Source organism: Eulemur rufifrons, chromosome 17 (assembly GCF_041146395.1).
Source record: "Eulemur rufifrons isolate Redbay chromosome 17, OSU_ERuf_1, whole genome shotgun sequence".
NCBI classification, from domain to species: Eukaryota; Metazoa; Chordata; class Mammalia; order Primates; family Lemuridae; genus Eulemur; species Eulemur rufifrons.
This window is the reverse complement of record NC_090999.1, coordinates 22,763,138-22,782,738: the sequence shown is the minus strand read 5'-3', so window position 1 is coordinate 22,782,738 and position 19,601 is coordinate 22,763,138. Positions and strand designations below refer to the sequence as shown.

The 19,601-nt window shown below is 42.0% G+C and overlaps 1 protein-coding gene across 3 annotated transcripts; it reads left to right on the top strand.

Moving 5' to 3' along the window:
* Nucleotides 1-3,127: 3,127 nt before the first annotated feature.
* On the top strand, nt 3,128-18,209 carry AMACR (alpha-methylacyl-CoA racemase). Of its 3 annotated transcripts, none has more exons than XM_069492644.1 (5): nt 3,129-3,350; nt 5,379-5,522; nt 6,517-6,677; nt 11,614-11,794; nt 17,562-18,209. In XM_069492644.1, the coding sequence occupies exons 1-5, from the start codon at nt 3,206-3,208 to the stop codon at nt 17,969-17,971; spliced, it is 1,041 nt and encodes a 346-aa protein (XP_069348745.1). In that variant the 5' UTR covers nt 3,129-3,205; the 3' UTR covers nt 17,972-18,209. The 3 variants fall into 3 exon arrangements, with proteins under 3 accessions (XP_069348746.1, XP_069348745.1, XP_069348744.1); XM_069492643.1 differs by having other exon boundaries at nt 3,129-3,452; XM_069492645.1 differs by lacking the exons at nt 6,517-6,677; nt 17,562-18,209 and having other exon boundaries at nt 3,128-3,452; nt 11,614-11,788.
* The last annotated feature ends 1,392 nt before the right edge of the window (nt 18,210-19,601 follow it).

Below are 19,601 nucleotides of genomic sequence, written 5' to 3'. Positions count from 1 at the left end.
TCTCATTTTGGGGGCTTCCTAGCCCTATTTTGTCTGGATCTAACAAAAGTGATTTCATCTTGGTATCTGCAACTTTCACAGTTAGCTAATGCTGATTATGCATCGCCCATTTCGTCTCCAAATGTTTGTAGGACCCATGCAAGGTAAAGAAGCATGACTTCTGTTTGGATGGTAAGTGTTAACCCAGTGAAATGGACATAGTAACATCTTGCATTTGTATACTGCCTTACAACTACTCCCTACCCTCACTTCCCCTGCATCAACACAACAAAAACACACCCATACCATCACCCACCTTGACTCTTTGGTGTCACAGCAATATTGTGGAGTAGGAAAAAAAGACCGTCTCCTGCTGGTGTAGGTGAGTTACTTTGGGCAAGTTATTTAATGTCTGTGCCTGAGTTTCCTCATTTGTAAAACTGGGCTGTTTATTAGCATGACGCTCAAAGCATTGTTATAAGGAATAAACTAGTTACTACATGTTTTAATTATCTACTGGTACATAACGATCACAAACTAGCAGCTTAAAATAACACACATTCATTATTTCACAATTTCTGTGGGTCAGGAGTCCAGAAGAGGTGTGGCTTAGCTGGAACTTTGCTTCAGAGTATCTTCCAGGGCTGCCATCAAAGTGCAGACCAGGGTTGGGTCATCTGAAAGCTCGACTGGGTAAGGATCTGCTTCCACACTGCCTAAGGCTGCTGGCGGAGTTCAGTTCCTTGAGGATTGTTGGACTGAGGGACTCAGTTCCTTGCTGGCTGTTGTCTAAGAGCTTCCCTCAGCTCTTCAGTCATGTAAGCTTCTCCAAAAGACTGCTTACTTCATCAAAGCATACAAGCTGAGAAGGCAATAGAGAAAGTCTGCTAGCAAGACAGAGGATACAATCACTGAACTTAATCATGGAAGTGGCATCCTATCACCCTGTGGCATTTTACTGGTTAGCAGCAAGTCACTAGGCCAGCCCACATTCAAGTTTCACAATGGCATGAATTACAGGAGGAAGGGTCATTTAAGGCCCTCTGAGGGTCAGCCTGCCACAGAACATAATGGGAAGCCAGGAAGAATACCCTCATCAAGAACCGAATCTGCCGGCACCTTGATTTTGGACTTTCCAGCCTCCAGACCGTGAGAAATAAATATCTGTTTAAGCCGCCCCAGTCTATTGTGGTTTGTTATAGCAGCTGAATTGACTGAGACATTCCCCCATTTGCTTTTTGCCTAATGTTTTTAGCAGCCATTTATGATTATAGCTTAAATCTACTATTTCATTGGGAGTTGCAAAATAGTGAAAATGTTAAAGAAAGGCATTCTTTCATTAACTGGTTATCCTAAAATACTATTCATATGGGAGACAAGATAAATGTTTGATTTTTAGAATAACAAGTTGGTGCCTCTTGAACAGTGGGGTGAGGGGGCACAAGAAAGAGACACAGTTCAGCCTGTAAGAAAGAGTATGTGTCCCGTGCAGGAAGAAAGGATCTGAAGAGTCATGTGAGATTTCCCAGCCCTCTCTCTGCCTTGTCTGAGCCTTTTGATGACCCATATCTTTATTAGTAAAGCTTGATGCTAGGTGAGATCTCTGATTCATATGCATCTGATCCTGGGTGTTAGCTCAAGCTATATCTGTACTATTTGGATGAAAATTTTTTTTTTTTTTTGAGACAGAGTCTCACTCTGTTGCCCAGGCTACAGTGCCCTGGTGTCAGCCTAGCTCACAGCAAACTGAAACTCCTGGGCTCAAGCGATCCTTCTGTCTCAGCTTCCCGAGTAGCTGGGACTACAGGCACACACCATCACACGTGGCTAATTTTTATATTTTTAATAGAGAGGGCTCTCGCTCTTGCTCAGGCTGGTCTCAAACTCTTGACCTCAAGCGATCTTCCCGCCTCGGCCTCCCAGAATGCTAGGATTACAGGCGTGAGCCACCACGCGCACTTGGATGAAATATAAATGTATCAATCTGGGTATCTGCTATATCATTCTTTGTAATTTTCTCTTTCTAAGTTTCTCAGAATAAAAACAAAAGGGGTGGGAGTAAGGAAACTTATGCATGAACAAAGGTAGGAACAAGAGATAGAGACAGGCAAGGAGGACATCAGAGATGGAGGAAAAGAGAAGGTCCCTGCCTCTAGTGGGAGGCAACTCCTCATAGGGAAAGCCAGAAGAGACCTGAAGTAATTCTAAAACTCATCAAGTCTTGGCTAAAAGATCTTGATTACAATTGTGCCAAGTTTTGCTTTTGATTTTATCACCTGGCTCAAAATACATAAGCCCACCAATACTAAGGATTAGTGCAGAGATTTCTCTGGCACCCACTTCTGGCTCGGTTCAAATTCCTAGAGACATCAAAAATTATGCTAGGCCACCTATACACACACTGTACCTACAAGAGAGAAAGTGATGTGTAAAAGCAGTGGGACTATTGATTTGCGATTATTTATTTTATTGTATTTTTAAAAAAGATTGTACATTAAAGTTGAAAACTGGAAATCGTTAATTATTTGTTGACGTGGCAGATGACAAATCAAAAAAGATTTCTAACATTCTCATTTAGCTCTCATGAGCATTAGCTATATCCTTTCAAGTTCTTCTAAGTTTCCCTACTGTAGCTTGAACTTTTTTTTTAAATACATATAACCCACAAAGTTTGTAACTCAATATGAACGCATCTAGGAGAGATCCCAAATTGCTTCTGGATGAAATTATAGGGTAGCTAGCTAAGAAGTAGGGACAGTGAAGGAGACAACCTGCAATATGGAAGGAATGCCTTTGCATTGTTTTTACGTATTTATGTATTAATACTTTCATTTCTCTAGGGTAGAGCAGGAGTAGGAGCTCAAATGGCACAAGGGCTGGGAATCGCCACGGTGAGAATCAAAGCGTCTTGAGAAGACGGTGACTGGGCAGAAGTCCTCAGGTCAACCCCTGCAATTTAAGACTTGAAGGCCAGAAGAAAAGGAAAGTAGCCAAGGGACTTAGCAACCAGCGACCAGCCTTGCAGTCAAAGACTCCGACAGGGGGTGCAAGGAAGCGCGCCAGCGCGCAGACTCCGAGGGCGCGCGCAGGCGCACGAGGAAGGGAGTGCGCTGGGGGCGGTGCGCGGGGTGGGTGCTCCGGGGCCTGGGCGGGGCTTCGGCAGGCAGGCGGTTGCTGGGGTAGTGGGCGCCTGGGTCTTGTCTTTCAGGTGCGGCTGGAAGCCGTTATGGCGCTGATGGGAATCAGCGTCCTGGAGCTGGCCGGCCTGGCCCCGGCCCCGTTCTGCGGTATGCTCCTGGCTGACTTTGGGGCGCAGGTGGTGCGCGTGGACCGGCCCGGCGCGAACGGTGACGTGAGCCGCTTGTCCCGGGGCAAGCGCTCGCTAGTGCTGGACCTGAAGCGGCCGCGAGGAGCCGCAGTGCTGCGGCGCATGTGCGCCCGGATGGACGTGCTGCTGGAGCCTTTCCGCCCCGGTGAGCCCGCGGCCCGACGCGGGCTGGTTGAGGGGAAGCTTCCCGCAGAAGAGAGGGAACCTGGCCATTTCACTGAGGCTGCGCCCGCCACACCTTTGTCCTGTTGCCACGTGAACCCTTGTCCGTCGTAGCCTTTCTGCATCTTTCTGTCTCATTTGATATTGTTGGTGATCATTCGTCCCTTGAGACGATTCTCCAAAACAGGTTCTGAGATAATGTTGCTGTTATTTTCTCCTTTTGCTGCTCTAACTTCTTCCCAGGTCCCTCCATTTTTCTCATAACCCTTCTGTATTTGCCTTTCTTAATTATTTGAGGGTCTTGAGCCCTTTGAGAATCTATTGAAAGCCATAGATTCTCTCCCCAGAAGGCTGCACATAGGCACATAGTCATTTAGCAATTGTTTGGGAGTGATGTACCTTCTCAAACCACCCGGGGAGCCAGGCTAATATTCCCTGCCTTAAATGCTGGTGTTCCCAAGTTTCAGCATCAGCTCATTTCTCTACTTTGCGCTCTGCGCCCTGGAGCCACCTTATCCATTCCCTTTGTTGTCACCTTTTATAGACAGGTGATGCTCAAATCTGTAACTGTGTCCCACTCTTTCAGATTTGCAGACTGCTGGCATACACAGGACCTGGACGGTGCCATCTGGCCCTCCCCCAGATGACTTCCACACATCCCAACCAGGCCTTTCCTCTTTCCCCCTAAAGTGGCATTTCCTCCTGTAGTGTAATTTATTTCAGTGAATGGAACAATATCCACCTAGTTGCCTGAAGCAGAAACCTGTACTTCATCTTTGACTCCAATCTTCCTTTCACTCCACCTGATTTTAGTGATCATTAATCCAGTCATTCTTTCTTACCAGACTTGGGATTCCTTCTTGCCATACCTGCTAAATCTGCCTTGGTAGTAGTATAACAACATTTTAAAAACTGGTATTTGGGTTTAGTATCACTCCAGTTCTTTCTCAGACAGCTGCCAGAGTAATTTTGCTCCAGTACAAATCTAAAGCATTGCCTGGTCTATAGCAGGAAGTCAGTAAATGTCCAGTGAATGAATTGAATGTCTGCTATGAAACGCCAAGCTTATTGAACTGTATTAACTCATCTAACCTTCACAACCGTATTTGAAGATTGTAACAATAATCATTTAATAATTAGGATTATATCATGATTTAATAATGCCCTGTTTGAAGAAGAAGGAGGCTCAGCATGGTTAAACAATTTGTACAAGATTTTGTAATTATGAGGAAGGTAGAGCTGTGAGTAAGGATGTAGCCTCTAGGTAAAGGGTTGTAGCTGGTGTTTATGTAGGTGGCGTTCTTGTGATTTATTATAGCCTTAGAAAGATGAAGACAGTTTATTAGGTGATTTTGATTACCTTTAATGCCAGGAGACTTTAGATGTGAGTTTCCTGGGTGTTTCACAAATCAATGTCTAAATGCTTAATAGCTTGAAAACTCTTAGGTGCTATTGTAGCGAACCTTTCCAAGGGTAAGTAATGAGCCTTTTTCTGGAAGGTACTGATGCTAGGGGCCTGTGTGCTGGAGAAGCTCCTGAGCTGATAGGGAAGATGGGTATGTGCATATGTAAGCACAGTGTGAGGTAGGAGGTGGTAGATGCTGATGGGGACTTAGGGGGGAAAGTTACTGACGAACGGGGTGAGATGGCTGCTCAGGGGATTGAGTGGGTTTGGCCTACCTAGAGGGAAATAGGGAAGTGCCAGAAGAAATAACATCCTGAAGCTACACTTTCCAGAAATGGTGATTTTTCTCCTTTGCTCCTTAACTGCTGGAAACAGGCTATCAGCCCATAACCAATGTTGTTGTTATAATAGTATTACTTGCAAGAGCACTATTTTATGTTCTCCTCAGAAAGAAATTATTCCTATCCTCAATTTATCTCTTAAAATTGTTACTTTTCTCTTAAGGTGTCATGGAGCAACTCCAGCTCGGCCCAGAGATACTGCAGCGGGAGAATCCAAAGCTTATCTATGCCAGGCTGAGTGGATTTGGCCAGTCAGGAAGATTCTCCAGGTTAGCTGGCCATGATATCAACTATTTGGCTTTGTCAGGTATGTTGAAAGAAAAAATAATTTTTCTACACTTTATTTGTTCCCAGTCAGGATCTACAGGTACGTTGATTAACAAAAATTTTTAAAGGTGAAGATTTAAATATTTATCAGAATCAATAAGGAGAACATGGTTGTTTGAAATGGGTTGGTTTGGGTCTTGTAACAATCATTCTCAACCTTCCCCCTCCCCTATCTTAACATATTTAGAAGATAATAAATTCTCACTAGTAGCATCTGTGGAGTCAATTCTCAGACAAGCTCTGGGGGAATTAAGAGACTTAGTGGTAGTAGGGATGGTTCCTCTGGAGTTTGAAAACATCGATATAGTTTCACTCTGACAGCCCCCTACCACCACCTCTGTTGAGAATCATTGCCTGAGTCATCATTTCACACTTCTCTGAACACTGGAAGAAGCCTGTGGTTTTGAGGTCCTAATATCATTTTGTTAGGATTTTTGCCTGTGAGAATGGCCTGATTCTAGAATTCTAAGAACTGTGTGTTGTTGACTAAAGGAAATGTCAGATTTTCTGTGAGTACACATTTAAAGGTTGAGAAAAGCATCAGGTCTAGAATTGGCTTTTCACATCTATTTTAAAATTTAATCCCTTTTCTTTTTCTTATGTATGATTATTTTTTTACATCTTTTTCCAATGAGAATGAAAGTGCATTATACTGTTTTCAAGCCACAATATAAATTGACAATATAATCATTTTTTCCCCAAAACTCAGTAAGTAAAAACTTAGCAATAAGATTTTGAAAATGTCAGTTGGAATAAAGTTTTAGAGAGGAATGAACCAATGAAATAAGGAGCCTGTCTTGTGCGAAAGCCTATTTATAAGTTTGCTGAATAGATTTAGATTTGCAAAAGTGTTATGTACTAGTTTTCACTTAGGTCAGTGACTAGAGAGACTGGTTATTCCTCTAAAATGTTCAAGTATTTATTTAAAAGAGGCATTAAATTTGAAAGAGACAGATTTATTTTTAATGATGTAGGTGTTCTATCCAAAATTGGCAGAAGTGGTGAGAATCCGTATGCGCCGCTGAATCTCCTGGCTGACTTTGGTGGCGGTGGCCTCATGTGCGCGTTGGGCATTATGATGGCTCTTTTTGAACGCACACGCTCTGGCAGAGGTCAGGTCATTGATGCGAATATGGTAAGTATTAACTGGGGGAAATGATAGGCCTGCCTCTCATTCCTAAATACAATGTATGGTTGCCTCAAATCTGTTTTTGAACAAGAGACAAATGAAATTTGAAGTTTGAATCCAAGTTACCAAGGATGTCTTTTCTTTAAAATAGCCTCATATCCTTTAATATATGTCAGAATGTCATATTTTGATAATCTGTTTGTGGAGTCATTTCTCAAAAATTTTTGTGACTTACCTGATTCCTATATCGTATTGTATTATATTGTATTTTCCCCAAGTTATTTCTTGTGCTTAGAACATAGTTTTCAAGCAGTCCTCATTTAAAACTGAGTTCAAGAAGTCTCCCTTAGTAGGTAGAGAACATTCTTGAGGATGCCAAAGTAAAATGGCCCTTCCTGTCTAGACCTTCCTGCTGCGTTTTGTAGGGGATGGTCTGATATCATAATGCTTCTGTTTGTTAACTGTCATACATCAGGTGCTTGCCTCATGCTCTGCTGAGCTCTTTCGTTGTGCGATTTCTTCTAATCCTTGAAACAACAGCTTCATTTGGAATATATTACTTTAAAGACGAGGAAACTGAAGCACAGTCATTTGCCCAAGGTCTCACAGCTAGTTGGTAAGAGAGTCCAATCCAGTACCACTACTTGTTTGCATTTTCACAGACATTTGGGGGTGGGATGGAGAATGGATTTGAGGGAGATGAGGCTGGGGGCAGAGCAACCAGTTATTGGGTTATTGTTGAAGAGATCAGAGCAATGCTAAAGCAGTTAATGGTAGGGTTGGTTTGGATTTAAGGGATATTTGAGCTGTAAAATTGCTGGGAATTGGTGATGGAATGGCAGGGAAGGAAGAGGGAGGAATTAGGGCTGGCGCCCATATTTCTGGCTTGGATGACCTGGTGGGTGGGTGTCGCTGGCACCCGGCAGGAAGACTACTGCAGGACGAGGGAGCGTGGAGCAGTGGTCACAAGCGCAGACTCTGGCAGCCGGCTGCCTCCATCCCAGCCCTGTCAGTTACCAGCCCTGTGATCTTAGGTAAGTTACTAAACCTCTCTGTGTTTCAGTTTCTATTGTAAAATGGAGATAATGACATCTACCTCATAGCCTTGTTAGAGAATTGAGTTCATCCGTTGTCTAGTGTGTAAACAGTGCCTGGCATAGAGCAGGCACTCTGTACGAGTTTGTCATTGTGATTATTTTCACTAGAAGAAAGGGAATTCGGTTTTGGTCATTTTGAGTTTGGCGTGTCTTTCATATATCTGGGTGGAATCCTTGAGGTCAGGGACTGGAAATAGATTTTGGAGTTATTTGGGAGTAATTTGGGAGCCATGTGAGACTGTGTGGCCAGCTAGGGAAGGGGACAGAACACTTGTGTTTAAGGTGCACTGGGCAGAGAAGAGAAGCAAAAGCTGAGGAGAGTGAAGTAGACAACCAGAAGGGAGTGTTGTCCTGGAAACCAAGGAAAAGGAATGGGTATAGCTTCAAATGTTGGGGGAGACCTCAAGAGTTTAAAGACTGAGGTATCAATTGGATCGGGTCATTGGTGACCTTTGCAAAATCCATTCACCAGAGTGTCCTCATCTCTGAAGCCTTGACTCTCTGCTCCCTTCTTCTCCTTGTGGGTGAATCATGCCTAACCCTGTACTGAGCCTGTGCCTCGTGATACTGTCGTCAGGGCACAGCTCTCATTGCCCTTTGTGCCCCTTCTGAAGTGTATTTCAGTAGTAGTAGAGTGTGGTTTATCCCATATGTGCAGCTCCCGGTGCGGTCCTGGCACAGTCTCAGTGCGAGAGAGCAGAGAGCAGCACTGGCTTGACATCGTCCCTGCCAGGCTCAAGGCTGGTGCCTTCCCTGTGGCGTCCCTCCTCTGATCCACACAACTTCTGGAGGGAGATGTGCTCACTGTCATACGGCATTGAAGACTTTACAGCTCAGAAAAGTCAACTGCCTTCTTCTAAAGCAGGTGGAGGGCTGGGCACGGTGGCTCACACCTGTAATCCCAGCACTTCGGGAGGCTGAGATGGGAGGATCACTTGAGGCCAGGAGTTCGAGGTTACAGAGAGCTATGATTGTGCCACTGCTCTCTAGCCTGGGTGACAGAGCCAGACCCTGTCTCTAAAAAAAATAAATAAACAGGTGGTGGAAAGGGTCAGAAGCACTGCCCCCAGGCAGTTTGACCCTAAAGCTCCAGCTTTGAATCACTTCCCTCTATTGCCTGTGGTGGGCATAGTCCCTGGAGTCCAGAAGGAATGAACTGAGAGAAAACCTTGTGTTCAGGAGAATTTAAGGCTAAATACTTATCTAGTAATAATTGGAATAATTTACTCAATACATGCAATTGATTATTTATAGTCAAATGTAAATAGAAGGTGATTGCTGCTTTCATCAGAACATATCTAATCAGAATTAGATAGGTGATAGTAAGGTGTTAGCCTATTTGAAACTTTCTTCAGGTTCATGTTGGCTAATTAAGGCCAGACTGATCAGTAAATTGTATTAATTACTTCTTCATCACTGGGAACCCTTGTGACACAGTTGTAAAAACTGATTAGGGGAAGGTGGATACTTTCTTATAGGCTAGTAGTTTTCAGAAATCCTTGGCAGCAGAATCCTTGACCCAGGCCTGCTTGTGAAGACTTTTCATAGTGCTGTTTCCTTGGACACCGTAGTTAAGATAATGGTGGGATGTGGTGTCCATTAGCTGTACTTACCCCTGATCTAGGGGAGCACGCGTGACCTGGGGGTTGCTGAGGGTTGGACTGCTGGGTGCTGGCCTACATGCTGGAACAGTTTCCAGGGTTGGTGGGAATTGACGCTGCAGTTTCCCTGCGTCAAGGGACTCTCTCATCTGTGGTGTGTGGGGGAGGGGGCAAGAGAAGCCAGGTGCGCGGGTAGCTACCGCCAGGCCTCACGATGAGATGGGGATTGTTTCTGCTGTCTCTTGTCCTGTACCTTTCTGTGACGCTAAGTAAAGATAGGATCCGATCATAGCCTGTTTTTGTCCTGAGTGGGCCAAACTAGACCTGTAACTGTTAATGTACCTGCATCTCATCAGGACATCCAGGGTGCAAAAGAGGTTAAAAGGGTATTTTATTAGCATAAATCTATTTTATGTTCTGTTTACATATTCAATGTTTATATATTTTGCTGTCAGACCAATGAAGCTGTTTTGATGAATGCAAACACTTGAAGTTAGGGCTTATGAGTGATGTTCTCATCACTTTCTAAGTATTCAGTTTGTTACTACATTTTGTTTTGGACCCAATGTTAGGAAAATCCTGAGTCACAGGGATTAGTTAGAAATATCTATAGTTTTTAAGTAGCTTGCTTCAAATTTCAGATTATATTTCATTTATGATGAAGCAGAAGAGAAATGTCTTGTTTCACTACAATATCTAAAAACTTGTCACATTCTTTGGCCTGAATACAAAATACTGAATACTAAAAGTCCAATAAGCAGTATTCAGAACTGTCTGTCAAAACTCTCTCTAATATGACAATCTGACTTGCTTCAAGTTTGTTATTTCCCCATTGACTATGAGGCTTTGACGGGGGTAAGGCCTGAACAGAAAGCAGGTACTCGCATATCATAGGTACTAAATTATCAAGTTTTGTGTGAGCAGGCCCAAATTAATAGGGGAAAAGATGTATGCAGAACAAAAGTTTTCCTTAATAGTGTTTCAAAGGCAAGGTCAAATTTATGCAAAATTGGAAGGAGAAGCTAGTAATAAATGTTAATAAGTTGAGGCTCTGATGTGTCGGAATTTGGTATAGGACACATCTAAATATATACTTAGTGTTAGACATAAGCATCAGAAAGCATCAAATATATTTAAAATAGTGTACATATGTATGCATATGTATATGTGTGTGTATAAATGTGGAATGCTCTAAGATCTGTGTAACCCAGTCTTAAAAAGAAAGCACTGCCATAGGCCACTTTTGTGAACTCAACTTTGGTGATGACAGGTATCACAGCCATAAACTCAGGTGTGCATGAGATTTCAAGTTTCAGGGAAAACTGGAATGTATCCAAAGATATATTTTGTGGTTGTTTTATAGCAAGTAACTGAGAGATTTCAAGCTAGCAGTTGGAACGGTGCCCCTTCTGTTGGTAACCTCTGAGACAAGGATGCTTTGATGGCCTTCTCCCTGGGGTACTGGAATCGTTAGGATCATAAAAGCCATAAAGATCAGGAAGTCTTCTTTAGGTAGCTCAGTGCGTCCAGCCTTGGAGTTTGAGCCTTATGGTAATCGTACCTGAGTGTGCGGACTTACATCCTGTTGGTTCAGGACTCCCTGGGAAGGTGACATGCCCAGGCTGGTTTGTCAGGACTCAGAAAACCTGTTCACCTGCCACCCATAATGCTAAATTTATTTTGTAACTTTCTAGCGATTGTTAAAAATGAGGTATGTTAAATACTCAGATATGGTTTTCTTGGGATTGGAGTCAAGCTTGAATAAGCTAAATTTAACTGTAATGTGATTTCGTTTAAAATGTGATATGCTTCATATATCTGTGCGTATGTGTTTATAGATACTAAGATCAGAAGATGAATTTTTCAAAACCCTTTTGCTTTATTTTTAACTTTTTATCCTGGCAGTTTTTAACATATATGAAAGTAGAGAAAAATGAACTTCGAAGTACTATCACCTAGCTTCAAAAATTACCAACATTTTGCCAATCTTATTTGAAAGGGAGAACAAAATAAATTCCTTCTAAGTCTTACAGAAGGCTGAATAGAGCAGCCAGTTGTTACTCTGCCATAAACTCGCTCTAACTTGCTTTCTAGAAATATCAAAGAAGTTGTATAATTAGAAATAATCTTCATATACTCCAAAATAAGCATTTTTACACAAATATTTTTAAAAACCCAAATAGGAATTAATCATGCTTTTCACTTTAATGATCTTGATTCATATTATATTTTGCTTCTTCAAAGGTGGAAGGAACAGCATATCTAGGTTCTTTTCTGTGGAAAACTCAAGAATTGTGGGCACAACCTCGAGGACAGAACATGTTGGATGGGGGAGCACCTTTCTACACAACTTATAAGACAGCGGACGGGGAGTTCATGGCTGTGGGGGCGATAGAACCCAAGTTCTACAAGCTGCTGCTCAAAGGTGGGTAACGTTGCTGTGGTTCTTTAGCCTCTATTTGGGGGCCTTTTAAAATCCATGATGTGTTTCATTGTCTATCCACTTTCTAATTAACCTAATTCTATCCATCAATATATTATGGGACATTTCCCCCATCTTTTAAATTGACAGGTAGTTTTACTAATCTATAAAACAGCTGAGGGTTTTGAAAAATAATAATGCCTTTTGTGTGGGATATTTAGTACTTTTATTACATTTCATCTTGTAGTATTGAATACTTTGTTCTTTTCTTGCCTTTTTTTTTTTTTTTTTGAGACAGATTCTCACTCTGTCGCCGTGGGTAGAGTGCAGTGGCATTATTGTAGCTCACTTCAAGCTCCAGCTCCTGGGCTCAAGTGATCCTCCTGCCTCAGCCTCCCGAGTAGCTGGAACCATAGGCGTGTGCCACCACGCCTGGCTACTTTGTCTATTTTTAGTAGAGATGGGGTCTCACTCTTGCTGAGGCTGGTCTTGTACTCCTCAGCTCAAGCAGTTCTCCCACCTCCGCCTCCCAGAGTGCTAGGATTACAGGGGTGAGCCACCGCGCCTGGCCTGCTTTGTTCGTTTTTATGATTGTCTTGGCTATTCAGGGGCCCCTGCATCCGTATGAATTTTAGGATCAGCTTGCCAGTGTCTGCACAAAAGGCTGCTGGCATTTTGATAGGGGCTGTGTTCAATCTGCACATCAATCTGAGGAGTATTACTGTCTTAAGAATATTAAGCCTTCCCAAGAGGATTGTTTAAGCTCAGAAATTGGAGACGAGCCTGGGCAACATAGCAAGGTTCCTCTATAAAAAAAAAAAAAGAAAAGAAAAGAAAAAATATATATATAAAGTATGTAGAAAGCCTTCCAGTCTAGGAACTTGGGTTGCTTTACATTAATTAATTAATTAAGTTTTAGAGACAAACTTTCACTCTGTTGCCCAGGCTGCAATCTCAAACTCCTGGGCACAAGTGATCTTCCCGCCTCAGTCTCCCGAGTAGCTGGGACTACAGGCGTATGTATACAGAGACGGGGTCTCATTGTGTTGCTCAGGCTAGTCTCAAACTCTTGGCCTCTAGTTATTCCTTCCATGTCAGCCTCCCAAAGTACTGGGATTATAGGCATGAGCCACCGCACCTGGTCAAATTTAGGTCTTCCTTAGTTTCTTTCAGTAATGCTTTGTAGTTTTTGGTGTACAAGTACTACACATTTTTGGTTAAATTCTGAAAATTAGTATTCTTTTTGGTGTGACTGTCAATGGAAACATTTTCAGATGTTCATTGCTGGTGTATGGAAATGCAATTGGTTTTTGTATATTGATCTTGTGTCCTGCACCCTTACTTAGCTTGTTTATTAGTTCTAGGTATGGATCTTTGAGTTTACTTTACTTGAGTTTCTTGAGCTTTTTGGATGTGTAGATTAATGTTTTTCATCGAATTTGGGAATTTTCAGCTATTAGGATTATTCAGCTATTAAGGATTTTTTTCTGTCCTTTTTTCCCTCTCCTTTTGAAACTCCATTAATACATATTTTGGTGTATTTGATGGCATCTCACAAGTCTCTGAGGCTCTGTTCATTTTTCTTTATTCTTTTATTCCTCAGATTAGATAATCTCAGTTGCTCTCTCTCTGATTCTTTCTCCTGCCAGTTCACATCTTCTGTTGAGTTTATTCCCGTCTAGTGAGTTTTTTGTTATTGTTCTTTTCAATTCCAAAATTTCTGTTTGGTTCTTTTTAAAAATAATTTCTATCTCTTTATTGATATTCCCTATTTGATGAGACATTGTTCTCATCCTTTAATTCTTTAGATATGATTTCCTTCAGTGTTTGACCATATTTAAAATAGCTGATTTAAAGTCTTTGTCTACTAAGTCGACATCTGGCTTCCTTAGGGACAATTTCTGTTGATTCCCTTTTTTTCTGTGTGTGAATCATACTTTCCTACTTCTTTGCATGCCTCGATTTTTTTGTTGAAACTGGACATTTTAAATAATTTAATGTGCCAACTCTAAAAATCAAGTCTCTCCTTTCCTCCCTTGGACTCTGTGGTCTTAGATTTTTGTTGCTGTTTGTTTGTTTGATGACTTCCTTATACTAAATCTGTATTCTTTGGCATGTGCAGCCACCAGAGTCAGCTCAGTTAGCTAAGTAGTTGGCTAATGATGGGACAGAAATGTCCTGAGATGCCTTGAACCAGTAAATCTCCCATTGTTTTCTGAGGCATTCTGTGTCTTAACTTCTAGCTTGTGAAGAGCCTCAAGGTCAGGCAGAGGTAAGACACAAGAGCTTCTCAGCTCCCTCCTGATGTTCACCCAGCCCAGCACGTGTATGTGTGCGTGTGTGCGTGTGTGTGTGTGTGCACAGCCCTCTCAGGAATTCATAATACATTCTCAGGAATATGTTGGCACTTTTCAAAGCCCCCTGTAGATATCCTATTCCCCAGTTTTTTCTGCTTCTCATTAACCCCAACAAGTAACACCACCTCCGACAGCGGCTAGATTTAAAAAATTGCCACTCGTGTTTTATTTTAAACAAATGTTTTAGGGGTAGAGCAGAGTGAGCTTTGAGTTAGATCAAATAAAGACAGGCCCTGAAAACAGAGCCTTTCAGTGCACTGCCAGACAAGCCAAATAATGATGCTTCTCTGGGGATGGGGCTTTTGGGGAGCTCCAAACTCATTCTGCCCCCTCCAGGGGCTGTTATCCAGATGGTTTTCACATCTCCTGTAGTTGAGAGGTGTTGGTTTTCATGACTGCCATAGAGCTGGGGAGAGAGGGATGAAATTAACATAAGTTCCTAACACCACAAAGCTCACCGTCTTACCAAGATTCTGCTGTTTTTCTTGAATAAATGCACCTTGGATTGTTACAAGCTTTTAGTTAATTTCTAAAATTATGAAAAAGTTCATTCTGACAATTTTTGCTAGTGTGCTCATTGCTTTTATGCAGGTTTTTGGAGTTCTTTATTCTGCCATTCTAGAAGTTAACTCCCCTCCTTGGTGTAATTTGTTATTTTAAAACATAGACAGTGGTCCCACCTTATCTGTGGGGATATATTCCAGCCACCCAGCAGATACCTGAAACCATGGCTAATACTAGGCCTGATTGCTGTCACTCAAGACACATTTCTGTTCACGTCCTCTACCCGCAAATTTAATGCCTTTTCTATCTTCCGCTAAGCACCTATCACACGCTGTGGCTTTTGCAGTTCGAGATGTGACAGCAGAATTAGCATGAATTTCTTTTTCCTTTTTCACAATTTTATGGATAGAAGATTCATTCTTATCATAGATCTTAGCAACCTCAGTGTATAGTTTTCTTCCTTTCCTTATGTCAAGAACTTTTACCTTTTCACTTAAAAGAAGCACTTTACAGCTTCTCCTCGGCGTATCTGAATTGCCAGCATCACTACTCTTGCACTTTGGGGCCACTGCGAAGTGAAATAGGGTGACCTGAACACAAGCACTGCGATACCTCGACAGTCGATCTAATGACCAGGACAGCTCCTGAGTGACGAAGGGTCCACAGTGTCTACGGCGTGGATATGCTGGACAGGGACAGGGCAGGATGGTGGGAAATTTCAGCACGTACTCAGAACAGCACACAGTTTAAACTTATGAATTGTTTATTTCTGGAGTTTTCCTTCAGTGTTTTCGGACCTCCATTGCCGGAGGGTAGCTGAAACCTCAGAAAGCGAAGCCGCAGATAATGAGGGACTCGCCCGTGTGTGTGGAGTGCTCATTTCCAGCATCCACGCTGCACCTCACTGAATGAGCCTTTCTGGAAATACTGAAGAATGAAACAAGACGTTTTTCAACAGACTGATTGCCCCAGCCCCTCACCTCCTGATCACCTTCTCCTGGGTTTTCTCCTGCTGAGTCTAAGCTCTGTAATCCCCCTGATTGTTTGTACAGCCACCTGTCTTTGCATCCACAGCCTTTCGTGGGTAGGATGGGAGATTGTGGGCTGAGAAGGGATGATCGACAGTGGAAGAGCTGGAGTGTCAGAGCTGGGGTGGAACCTGGGGTCTTTTGATTTCTAGTATTTTTCCAGCATACAAACTATGACCTGTGTAATCTCAAGTATAATATTTGTTAGACAACATACTGGCTCCAGCTTTATTTAGTGTTATGATTCTGATTAAAAAATCTGTTTAAAAACCGTGCAAAGATGTTTCCAACAGTAGCTATGATCTATGTCACTGCTTTTCACTAACTGCTCGTTTTATATGCTTTTCAGTCACAGAGTTTGGGGCAGTCAGGAAAGAGAAAGCCAAGTGAAAGACATTCTTAAAAACATTTCTTTGTAAATTATAATGATAACCTGAAACTATGGCTTCATATCTGTCCTGGTATTTGAATGGGGTAAGTGGCTACAAAGGAAAATTTACTTATATCCCATAGGTGGCTGTTCACAAACATCCAGAACTAGGTGAGTTCTCCTTATTTTCTCACATCCCTCAAAACCCTGAGAAGAAGCTGCAGTATTCATGTCTTCTTACCTCTGGAGGGACTTTGGCATCTTCAGAGCACCTTACAATTAGCCATTGATCTTTAGCATGATAGAGAAGGACAGGATGATAAAAGTGAGAATTATTTGATTAACTTGGCTAAACTTACATAAAATATTACGTGTAAGGAAAACGTCTTTTCATTATCACTTGACACTTAACCATCAACATTTAAAAACTCTTTTATATGAGGGAATAAAAGTGACAGTTACACCAAACTCTTGGACAGTGACGGTGGCCCTTTGGGCATAATTTAATGAGTACTGGTGTTCGGGTGTCTCTTCGGGGCTAGGCTCACATGGTCAGCAAGGGAAGCACAGGTGGAGTCCTGAGCTGGAGGGACTTCCTGCTAATTCCCCAGGTGGCTGCTTCCTTCTGCCCTGCACTGTGGTGTTGGTGGCCTTTCAAAGCCTTTTCATGCCAGAGAGGAAAGTCTGCATGCCCTGCTGCTGAGTGGCTGCTAATAATGTTCTGTTATATCTGCTGTGGGAACAGTTTACATGAGCCTTTGGCTATCTCACAAGTCCTTTGTTCTCAATATACAACCTCTTTCAAGCTCTTCTTTATTTTTTTAATTTTCATTTATTACTTATTTATTTTATTGTTTTAGAGATGGGAGTCTTGCTGTATCACCCAGGCTGGTCACAAACCCCTGGGCTCAAGTGATCCTCCCGCCTCAACCTCCCAAGTAACTGGGACTGTAGACACAGGCCACTGTATCTGGCCATGCCAGCTCTTTTATTTTACCAAGATAAAAAGAAATGTATATTATTTATAGAATTCCAATCCTGAATTTATTCATTTGTCTTCAGGCTTCTTCCTTGAAAACTGAGATAGTCAAGTGTAAAATTGTTTGAATTTTTTAGGGTTTGGTTGCATTATATAAAATATGAGGTTGCTTTAATTCAATAGGACAGATAATAACGTCCTGAGGAAATTTCTTTTTCAAAACCTACTCAGAGAGAAGAAATCAATTTCTGTAAAGTAGACCATTAAAAATAGACTACTTTTGATGAAATGTAAATAATAAAATCTTGGCAATGACTTGTCTGATTCGAGTCCTGCTGCACCTGCTACCTCTGTCCTCTCCAGCCTTGGATCCAACTTCAAACTGACTTTGAACTGCTTTTCTTGACTCATTTGAGAAGCCCTCATTGAATATCTTATTTGGGACAGCATGGTGGGTTCAGCATTCATTTTTGTGGACTGTAATCACTCTACCCAAAGCATAGCAATTTAAGAAATTGTATTTTTCCCTCAGGACTTGAACTGAAGTCTGATGAACTTCCCAATCAGATGAGCATTATGGATTGGCCAGAAATGAAGAAGAAGTTTGCAGATGCATTTGCAAAGAAGACAAAGGCAGAGTGGTGCCAAATCTTTGATGGCACAGATGCGTGTGTGACTCCGGTTCTGACTTTTGAAGAGGTTGTCCATCATGATCATAACAAGGAACGGGGCTCCTTTATCACTGACGAGGAGCAGGGCGTGAGCCCCCGCCCTGCACCTCTGCTGTCCAGCACCCCTGCCATCCCTTCTTCCAAAAGAAATCCTTTTGTAGGAGAACACAGCAAGGAGATACTTAAAGAATTTGGATTCAACCAGGAAGAGATTGATCAGCTTAACTCAGATAAAATCATTGAAGATAATAACCTGAAAGCTAATCTCTAACTTCCAGGCCTGCAGCTCAAATGAATCTGAACACTGCATTTACGGTATAGAATAGCACATAAAATTGTGTGCATGGAAACATGGAAGGACAGAATCACAGTGCTCCACCAACTATTCTAATCAAGAAACAACTAAAGACACTGATTACACAGTAATGACTGAATGTTGAAAATGCTTATCATCAGGGCTTTTGATTTTGAAATGTTTTGTGTATTTATACTCAATTGTGGCAGTTTTTCTGCCTTCCAATTTACTTGATAGAATATATTTGTTATTATTAAGATACTTATATACTTATTTTAAATGAATTAATATATGTTTTTATTAAATAAAACTCTTTTTCCCTGAAGTATACCCATGCTTTTAAGTCTGTAAACTTTCAAGAAAGTCCTTTAAATACCACTTAAATATCATTTTGTCAGTCATTGAAATAGCTCGGGCTCTATTGTTTACCAAAATGAATGTCCTTAGATAGAGATGCCTGCCTGTTTTAATTTGACAAGGAAATCATTCAATTTGTGTCTTTGAACTGGAATATTAGAATATATTTGTTGTTATTAAGATACTTATATACTTATTTTAAATGAATTAATGTTTTTATTAAATAAAACTCTTTTTCCCTGAAGTATACCCATGCTTTTAAGTCTGTAAACTTTCAAGAAGTCCTTTAAATACCACTTAAATATCATTTTGTTAGTCATTAGAAATAGTTTGGGCTCTATTGTTTACCAAAATGAATGTCCTTAGATAGAAAAGTCTGACCGTTTTAATTTGACAAGGAAATCATTCAGTTTGTGTCTTTGAACTGGAATATTAGAAAATGTTCTCGGGGTTTCCTTCAGGTAACTCCCAGCCCTCCATCTAGCTGGCTCTGCTGGGTGCCTGACTCCTGGGTGGAGCTGCCCGTCAGCACCACCGACCCCAGCACCGCTAACCATGCCTCTTTTTCTTGGCAGGTTGTGTCGTCATCCATTTGAAAGTCCTGCCAGGCTCTTCCTCCTCCCACCAGTCTCCTGCTTCCATTCCCCTGTGGGCCCTCAGCACACCCCTCGCTCCACTTAGGCGGCTGCCCACATGTCACCCTGCGGGGAGTCCTTTCCTGACCCTGTCTAAGTAGCAGCCCCCTCGGCACTCACCATCCCCTCACCTGTCTTACCTTTCTTCGTGCCACATATCACTCCCAACATCATGTTTGCTTATTAACTCAGCCTTCTTCCCCCAGCCCACCACCACACACTAGAATGGAAGCTTTGGGAAGGATTTTGAATGTTTTATTTATTACTAAGTCCCTAGTTCCTAGAATAGTGCCAGGGTCCATAGTGGAAACTTAGTGATGAAACGAGTAGATCTCAATAGTGAGGTCCACCTAAGCAGCTCTCGACTCCATCCCCCTGCCCTGCCCCATTGCTGATTCCACTCAGGCCCCTCATCTCTTCCTTGGGCTCCTGCTCGGTTGCCCTAACCTGTCTTGACCTGTAGTATCACTGTCTTGGCTTTTTTCCCACCATGTTACTCTACCGGTAATCTTTGTGACACCATACTGGTTTTTTCCTGCAAAATTCTTCAGTGGTGGTCTTCTCCCCTACAGAATAAGATATAAACTCATTTACATAGCATGCCAACCCTTTAT